At 45.8% G+C, this 9,140-nt stretch overlaps 5 protein-coding genes across 11 annotated transcripts in view; 3 read left to right on the forward strand and 2 right to left on the reverse strand.

The window, feature by feature from the left end:
* The window catches only part of LOC116831252 (uncharacterized), a 110,396-nt gene extending 106,415 nt beyond the window's left edge, over positions 1-3,981 (forward strand). The window contains 1 exon segment of the mRNA XM_075070441.1: positions 1,632-3,981. Within this exon segment, the coding sequence (XP_074926542.1) occupies positions 1,632-2,314 (683 nt within the window). The 3' untranslated portion in view covers positions 2,315-3,981.
* LOC116824745 (uncharacterized) overlaps positions 1-9,140 on the forward strand; it is an 864,335-nt gene that overhangs the window by 479,249 nt on the left and 375,946 nt on the right. The window contains exon 2 of one of the 7 annotated variants that reach the window (XM_075070364.1): positions 530-569. The exons of the other annotated variants lie outside the window; for them this stretch is intronic. The gene's annotated coding sequence lies outside the window, so the exon portion shown is untranslated. The remainder of the gene's footprint in view (positions 1-529; positions 570-9,140) is intronic. 7 annotated transcript variants of the gene reach the window in all.
* Positions 1-9,140, reverse strand: part of LOC116829256 (uncharacterized) — a 385,131-nt gene that overhangs the window by 178,975 nt on the left and 197,016 nt on the right. The window lies entirely within an intron of this gene.
* LOC116824014 (uncharacterized) overlaps positions 1-9,140 on the forward strand; it is a 585,485-nt gene that overhangs the window by 88,008 nt on the left and 488,337 nt on the right.
* Positions 1-9,140, reverse strand: part of LOC142047429 (uncharacterized) — a 252,647-nt gene that overhangs the window by 79,619 nt on the left and 163,888 nt on the right. The window lies entirely within an intron of this gene.

Here is a 9,140-nt window from a genome sequence, read left to right on the forward strand (position 1 = left end):
CTTGGGATGTTACTGCTTAAAAATGAGCTGGGATTAAAACCATGGAATATTCTTTGTGACAAGTATCCCACAAATTCCACTGACCTCCCTTGTTTTCTTTGCCTGGAGTAGGGTTTCCAATTTCCAAACCTGATGTGATCTCACAGCTGGAACAAGGGGAAGAACCGTGGGTCCCCGACCTCCAGGCCTCTGAGAAGGAAGTGCTCCTGAGAGCTGCTTGCACAGGTGAGGAATTGGTTAAACCAACTCAACAACTGTTTAGGAATGCAGGAAACATTTGGGATGACCTACAAAGACCTTGTGAGCTCTCCGAGTTCAGGATTGTTCCCTGCAGAGGTGGAATGATTATGGCAGATGTCACTCATGGCTTCTCTCCTACCCTGACTGACAACTGGCAGCAGGTCCCTCCCCTATCTCACTTTCCCCTGAGTGTTCTGGTGAGATGCGGACCAAAACTGATCCCTTCCTCTCTCTGGGGAACGGTTTGGGGGAAATCAGCTCTCTGAGATTTCCTTTCTTTCCGGCACAGGGAGTGACCTCTGTCTGGATTCTCTCTGTCTCCCATTCAGGTGATGGGATGGTGAATGAGAATGAGGAGAAACCCCAGCAGGAAGATGCTCAGCAAGTAGAACCACATGGAACGTTATCAGGAAGATCCAAAGGGAAAGTTTCCAGCAGTTGTGCACGCCGAGAAAAAGCAAAAGCCTATGAAACTCGGCAGACTCAGCAGATGCCAGCGGAAAACTTCAGTAGACATTCAGACCTTATTACACAGAAGAGAATCAACTTGGAATGGAGACGCTACACATGCCACGAGTGCGGGAAAAGCCTCAGTGGGACCTCTGCCCTTATCAGACATCACAGGACCCACACTGGAGAGAAACCCTACACGTGCTCTGAGTGCGGGAAAAGCTTCAGTCAGCACTCAACCCTTACCACACATGAGAGAATCCACACGGGAGAGACGCCGTACATGTGCTCTGAGTGTGGGAAAAGCTTCAGTGATCATTCAGCCCTTACCACACATGTGAGAGTCCACACAGGAGAGATGCCCTACACGTGCCCTGAGTGCGGGAAAAGCTTCATTGATAGTTCAAGCCTCATCTCACATCAGCGAATCCACACAGGAGAGATGCCCTACACATGCTCTGAGTGTGGGAAAAGCTTTAATCACAGCTCTACCCTGAGCAAACATGGGAGAATCCACACGGGTGAGAAACCTTATGGATGCTCTGAGTGCGGGAAAAGCTTTAGTCAGCGTTCAGACCTTATCACGCATCAGAGAACACACACAGGGGAAAAGCCCTACACGTGCTCTGAGTGCGGGAAACGCTTCGGTCAGCACTCAACCCTTATCGCACATAAGAGAATCCACACGGGGGAGACGCCCTACACGTGCTCTGAGTGCGGGAAAAGCTTCAGTCAGCACTCGACCCTTATCGCACATCAGAGAATCCACACAGGAGAGAAGCCCTACACGTGCTCCGAGTGCGGGAAACGCTTTAATCACAGCTCTACCCTGAGCACACATAGGAGAATCCACACGGGTGAGAAAGGTTATGGATGCTCTGAGTGTGGGAAAAGCTTCATTCATAGTTCAGCCCTCATCTCACATCATAGAACCCACTCAGGAGAGACGCCCTACACCTGTGGTGAGTGCGGGAAAAGCTTTGGTCATCACTCAACCTTTATCACGCATCAGCGAATCCACACAAGAGAGATGCCCTACACGTGCTCTGAGTGCGGGAAAGGCTTCAGTGATAGTTCAAGCTTCAACTCACATCAGCGAATCCACACAAGAGAGACGCTCCACACGTGCTCTGAGTGTGGGAAAAGCTTCAGGCGACGCTCAAACCTTATTGCACATCAGAGAATCCACACAGGGGAGACACCCTACATATGCTCTGAGTGCGGGAAACGTTTTAATCACAGCTCTACCCTGAGCAAACACAGGAGAAACCACACGGGTGAGAAACCTTATGGATGCTCTGAGTGCGGGAAAAGCTTTAGTCAATGTCGCAACCTTATCACGCATCAGAGAGCCGACACAGGAGAGACGCCCCACACATGCTCTCAGTGCGGGTAAAGCTTCAACTGGAGTTCAAACCTTATCACGCATCAGAGAATCCACACAGGGGAGACGCCCTTCACATGCTCTGAGTGTGGGAAAAGCTGCAGACGGAGCTCTGACCTGATTATACATCAGAGAATCCACACTGGTGAGAAACCTTATGGATGCTCGGAGTGTGGGAAAAGCCTCAGAAATAGCTCACACCGTATTAGACATCGCAAAATCCACACGAGAGACCTGTAACACATGCCGTGATTAGGGGTGGCCAAAGTTGTTTTTTTTTTTAATAATCACATTTGCTAATTCCCACACAGTGATCTGTGTACCATCTTCACTGTGGTCTCAGGTCCACCAGATGAGTTGCCTGCTTCTGCCTTTTGCAGCTCACCCTTCTTTGGGGTCAGTCCTGTGATCTTTTTCTATCAACTCCTTTCCTTTTGAGTTGTAGGAGCATGTGTCCCTCCAGCCAGGAATGTTCATCCACTCCAGGTAGGGGAGAGAGGTTTGACCTCAACAAGCTACACTGAGGCAAAAACTACCTGTGCCTGACATCCACTAGGGCTGCACCTGGCATTGGCTGTGCAAATTAGTGATCTTGGTGTAAAAAGACAATTATAGTTGTAGTTCAGATGCAGCCCAGGTGCAGCGGTTGGCATTAGCTTCCCCCTTGACCTGACTTAAACTCTATCACTTTTCCTAGTCTAAACTGTGATTAATGTCCTTAAGTCTTGACCATTAGTGTCAGGCTAAGCACCATTAGGCCTCAACCTTCCAGAAGTTGTAAGAAGCAAGTACAGCTGAATCCTGCAAGCATAAGCATAATCTAGCTAGGAAGCGTTATAGACTAAAAAGGAAACTCTGTAAAGGTAGATACAAACTTGTGGTTACTATGCTCTGCAACCAAATACCTCTTTAAGCTGACTCGAGCATTTTTGAATCTAGCAAATTGACCACAGTTAGTCACATAGAGTAGAGATGAGCCGAGCACAGATGTACAGTTCAGAAGTTCAAAACAACTGCAAATACCACACTGAAACATTTGGCCACCTTTATTGTCTGACCCATTTTAAAACACGGCCAGCAGATACCGTATAAAAAGAGTTTAGAGATGGAAGTGTGTGTGTGTGTGTGTGTGTGTGTTGACCTAAAAGAGACCACTCTTTGTCAGGCTCCACATACACCGCCTGAACCAAAGGGACTTGTGCTTCACCGACTATCTGTCCCTTGCCAGTGCAGGAAACAGTCAACTGACGGTAATGTCTCTTTGGAAGAATGCAGGGCAAGGTTTCGGAGTGGAAAGGGCTGGTTGTACTCGAGCTAGTTAATCTTAAATCTGTGTTAATATTATAGTTTAATTATATTAGCAAATTGTTTAAGTTGTTTAAAAATAGTATTAGTCAATAGTTAATCACTATATAACAGCTGTATATGTTCTGTGCCTTGCTGAAAGCAGGTACAGCGCAGGTGAAGCTAGTAGTTTATAAATCATAAGAGCTTTACAAGTCGCTGTGCCTGTCTTCAGTATAAGTTACCATCAAGTTTCTCACAAAAGTCAATCAAAGTTTGTAAGTTGTTAGAAAGGTTATAGGTAGGTTAAGGTTAGTACAATATAGTCAATCAATGTAGAGTTGTGTTTGTGGGGTGGTTACAGTACATGGGACGTTGCTGGGCAATCAGTAATAGTAGCTTTTCACATGCTTGTGACTATTTGCAGTATTGACCTTTTATATGTGCACTTATAGGAACAGGCAGTTAATGTACAATATTGTGCTTGTGCTTGTGCTTGTCTCCAGTATAACCTGCCATTTATATTAATCCTCACTCAGTGCTGCTCTTTAGTTCTGGTTTTCTTATTCTGTCTGTGTTGCCTTTATAGTCGTAAGTCATTAAAAGCCTTTCTGGAGGAATAATTAGTTGTTTAGTTTCTCTTTTGCGGACACTACTCAACCTCATTCCATCTGTGTTGGGTGGTGGGAAGTAGCAATGGCAAAGTTCTTGTTCAGCTTGTTACAGTGCGAAGTAATAACTGCAGGTTTAATATCCATTCTCTGGAGAACATCCTGGCTGGATGTCATTCAGTCCTTTGTGCTAGATCTTCACTTGTAGCAAGTTCTCCAGAGTAAGAAGCAGGATTGAAGACAAAATGAAGTCGAGGCCTCCGCCTTATATAGACTCCAGGTGTTAAAGAAACACTCCTGGTTCCTACTGTTGGAAGTCTACGAAGCAAATGGATTTGCAGTCATCATGGCCAGTCTCTGTTACACCATCTGATCAGCTAAGGCCTATCACCTTCTCTCGTATGGTCAATTTGTAGATGATGTCTTAATGGGCCATCAAGCTCAAGCTAACTTGAGCTGATCACCAACTTGTTCTGCGGTGTTTATCAAACTGCACACCAATTGAAATACAGACAGTTACACAGCAATATTCATAACTTCAACTCACACAAACGATACAACATTACCGACAGCTAATCAATAACCAGTTAAACCGTAAGTGTCTTTAGACAACTTACATGACCCCCTACATAGATTTGGTGCTCTACAGAACCTTGTCAACCCCATGTTCTATACGGTCCCAGTTATATCAAATAACGTCACACCCATTACTTTGTCGTTGCTTCAGGTTTGCTGAGAGAGATATTTTTACACCATTTTCCTCACTTACAGTATTGAACTATAAGCGACCTTTGCTTAATCTGGGGCTAATATTTCTACTTCTATCATCTCTCTTACCCTCTGGCCTGACCCTTCACAAGATACAGCAGGAAGAGCAAGAGAGCACAGCAAAATTAGCTTCTCCTCTTATCAGTCCTTTCTTTCCTCTTGGCTCCCCCACCCCTCCCTTCAGAGTCAGGTGAGCTTTAACCTCTATCGCAGTGCCCAACTGCCAAGGAAAGGAAAGAACTTCCTCCGGTGTCTAACACAGGTCTCAAACTTCAAATAACCCGGGGCCACATAGGACTGTACATTGGCAAGGCGCATCACTGACACTTACGTATAAAGATCAAATTCCCCCTCCACCCTCTGGCTGCCTCACTCTGCTCCCTTCCTGAGCCCTGCCCCACTTCTTCCCACCCCTTTCTGCCCCTATTCCTAACCCTTTCCCCAAATCTCCTACCTGCCCTGCCTCTCCTGAGTACAGCTCCGCTCCTCCCCTCCCTCCTGGAAGCTAAGCGCCATCACAGTGTTTACTCCTCCAGGTGCTTCCCCCCACCAGCAGAGGAGTGGATCGTGCGCTGGGGGAAGGCGCGCGGTGAGGGGATGGCTGTGCAGCAGGAAATATATCTCTTGGGGCCGGAGCTTTTGGCCGCCAGGAAATAACTCAGCAGGCCGCATGTTGAGACCCTGTAGCATACTATTTTGTTGCCTGCCTAAAGCGAGTGTCGTTGTTCTGTAGGTGGCTGGTGTCCCTCCCATGCCTGAGAGAGCCCAACTTGCTCTCTGTCTCGGAGAGTGTTCTCTCCAGGTCCGTCTCCCCGTATTCACCCGTCCCCCATTCCATCTCCGCCCCAGTCCTGTCTCCCCTTCCCCTCCCTGGTCCGTCTCCCCCCATCTCTCCCTTCTCCCGTCTCTCCCTTCCCCCCCAGTCCGTCTCCCGCTCTAGGTCTCTTCCCCTTCCCCTCCGTCCAGTCCCCCGTCTCTCTTGTCTCCCCAATCTCCCTCTTCCCCCAGTTTTCCCGTCCCCACCCCAGTTCCGTCTTCCCCCTCCCCTTCCCCCCTCCTGTCTCCCCCTATCTCCGTTCCCGTCCAGGTCCCGTCTTCCCCGTCCCCCTTCTCCCCGGTCTCTCCCGTTCCTTTAGTATTCGTCCGCAAACTGAAAGTGACAGAGAGGGACTCTGCTCCTGACAGTTTCCCTGTCTCAGCAGGGTTACACCACCTGGTGGGGAGGGGCTACCCTTACTGGAATAAGGTCACTCTGTGCTTCACAGTTGGCAGAAACCTAGAATGTCCATTAGCACGTAATCCTGCTGGAATCGGCTTTGGAAGAACAAATACCCCATCTGATGCTCTCACATTGCCCTTCTCGCCAGCAGGCACAGAATAATTCCACATATTGTCCAGCCATTCCCCTCTCCCAGGGAAGAAAATGCTGCTGAGGCTGCCTCAGGTAAGGATGTCTCAGGGCTGGTGTGTTTCTGCTTGAGGAAGAGCAGTAAATGCGTGGAGGGTGGAGCTGTCGAGGGATGGAGACAGACTATCCAGGTGGGAAGTGAGACAGGATGTGAAAACCTGCTGAGACTTGTGTTAATGTAGGATTGTTGATGAGTTGTCACCCCGGGTACGTTGGGGCTTCTGGAACGCTGTGCCCTCTTAACCTCAGGCTGGCTGCTCTTCTCACCCTGTTTGCGGAGATTCAGCAGGCCTCTCCCAGGCCCTGTTATTCACCCACACGACGCAGGTGGTGCCGTACACCCAGCTAAGCTACCTGAGTTGCTTTACCCTAACTACTCAGACAAGAGAAGACAACAGCCAAAACTTCCCGCTCCCGCCTTTCACACCTGTCTGCTTTAATATAATATCCAAATGATACCGTCTTAATATACCACAGTGTATCTTGTTATAAATGGTAAGCTCATTAATATAGGTTCGCCTTTTCCCTTGATATAGGGAAGATGTGCACAACAGTTGTTCTAACCAAGCTCAATTTCCCAGACACTTCATTCAAAATACACTAGTCGATAAAGCATAAAACACGTTTTATTAACTACAAAGATTTTAACTCGTATAAGTGATAGCAAACAGATCAAAGCAGATTTACTTACCACAACCAAAAACTCAATAAGCCTTAACATTACAAAATGGATATATTTGAATAGCATTTTCACCTGATTGATATAGAAGCAGTTTGCCCAAGTTTCCATACACAAGCTGAAATCCGCTTTAGCCGGGACCACACTTCCCCCACTTCAGTCTTTGTTCTAGTAGCTTCCAGGGGTTCTCCTGTGTGGGAATGAGCTAAGAGATGATGTCACACCCCACCTACGTAGCTTTTCCATATGGCTGAACCCTTTGTTCCAAACTCATTCCCAGTCCAAGTTAGTGAAAAATTTAAGGTAGCAAAATGGAGTTCATTGTCATTGTGCTGACTACATGCCCTAGCGTGCCCTGCTGAGTCATACTAGCCATTGACTCCTTAGGCTGGCTGACACATTCACAGAAGGCAGATCTCCACGATCCTTTATCTTTTGATGAGGCCATCAGTCACTGGTCTGGTTTTTCATTTGTTGCTTGAGCCTCGTTGGTGTTACCAGAGTAATACATTGTGAAATACAAATACAGATCAAATATTCCCATAACTTCAGATACAACATGATCCTGCATATCAAATAGGGATAATCCTAGTCAGCAATCATCAACTTTTCCAGTAACCGCACATGACACATCCGAGCACAAAAATCCTCATCTTATTGTCCTAATATTTTATACTTCCTACCACTATGTCTGAATGTGGGTGTAGTGTGTCAGAATAGTCAATTTCATAGCCACAAGGGATTGGGAATGAACTTCCCTCTTTGTGATACATGGAAATAACCCGCAAGCAGGCTGGAAAACTTCCCAGGCTCCGCAATGCTGGAGCCGTATCTATGACACCTTCATTATACCCCCCTACCCCCCAATCTTGTGGCTAACTGCAAACTTTATCAGTGATGACATTTATATTATTTTCTAGCTCATTAATAAGAATGTTAAATAGCACAGGGCAAGACAATCCTTGTGGAACCCTAGAAAGAAATCCTCTCGATCACGACTTTCCCAATTTATAATCACAGTTTTATCTCATTATGTATCCGTGTGTGTATTTTGTATCTTTCGAGTTTTTCTAGTCAAAATGTTGTGCCGAACCAATCAGTATGCCTATACAGTAATCTGGTATTATCAATTCTATTAGTTCAGCCAAACTTTTGTCTCATCCAATTAGTTGATAGCTCTGTGTCTCTGAACCTTGATTAATGCGTCACTAATTATATTATCCTTCTTTATATTCTTTATTTAAATTAAGATCATATTCACTGCTCCATTCTCTTGCCCAGTACGATGTCAGGCTAACACTCTTGTAATTAGCTGGGTCACCTCTTTTACACTTCTGAAATATTGGCACAGTATTATATATTACCGTCTTCGGAATTTCCCCAGTGTTTCCAATCCTAATTAAATAATACAAAGAATAGGTGTCAACCAAATGAATTAATAGCAAGGTTTTAAACAAAATAATAAGAAGTTCTTCAACACACAGTCGCACAGTCAGCCTTGGAACTCATTGCCTGAGGAGGTTGTGAGAGCTGACTTAGAACAGGGTTTTAAAGAAAACTTTCCAACACTCTCCAATAAAATATATGGAAGACAGGGGAGTCAATAGTAAAGACTATTAACTTAGGAGGTCAGAATTGTTAGAAAATGGCGTAGGGGAAGCTATCAGGGAAATCAATGATTAAATCAATGAACAAATAAGGAAGAATTTTTTAAAAAGATATTAAGTACAAAAATCATACCCTAACCAATGGTTAGGTCGCGTAAAGAATTACTAGCATGGAAATGCCAGAATTATCAAAAATAATGCAAGAAGAGATAAAACTGTTCAATAAATATTCCTCTCCTGACGATTGAAGCAAAAAAAACAGCCATGATCTACAGTCATAATCGATAGATTGGGGAAGCGACGCGTCTTTCCATTCAACAAATAAACTCAGGAGGCACATTTAAACAGCAGTATTACAGTTAGACATGTTTAAATAGCAGCGTCTATAACTGTATGCAAGGCCTCTGAAAGACCTGGTTGGAGGAGTGTGGAGGACTGTTAATAAGAACACGCGCCATCCTGGGTCAGATCCGAAAGGGTCCATCTAGCGCCAGTATCCTTGTCGACGACAGTGCCAATGCCAGGTAACCCAGACCGGGAGTGCAACCTAACAGGCAATGATTCAACGCGTGATCTACTCTTCCTACACATCCATCTGCCAACCCTGCCGACAAACAGAGCTAGGGAACCACCAATTCCTTACCCAAGCCTGCGCTAATAGACCATTAATGGACTTAACCTCCAATGAATCTCGTTATCCAGCTTCTCT

Source organism: Chelonoidis abingdonii, chromosome 11, assembly GCF_003597395.2.
Source record: "Chelonoidis abingdonii isolate Lonesome George chromosome 11, CheloAbing_2.0, whole genome shotgun sequence".
Classification (NCBI taxonomy): Eukaryota; Metazoa; Chordata; order Testudines; family Testudinidae; genus Chelonoidis; species Chelonoidis abingdonii.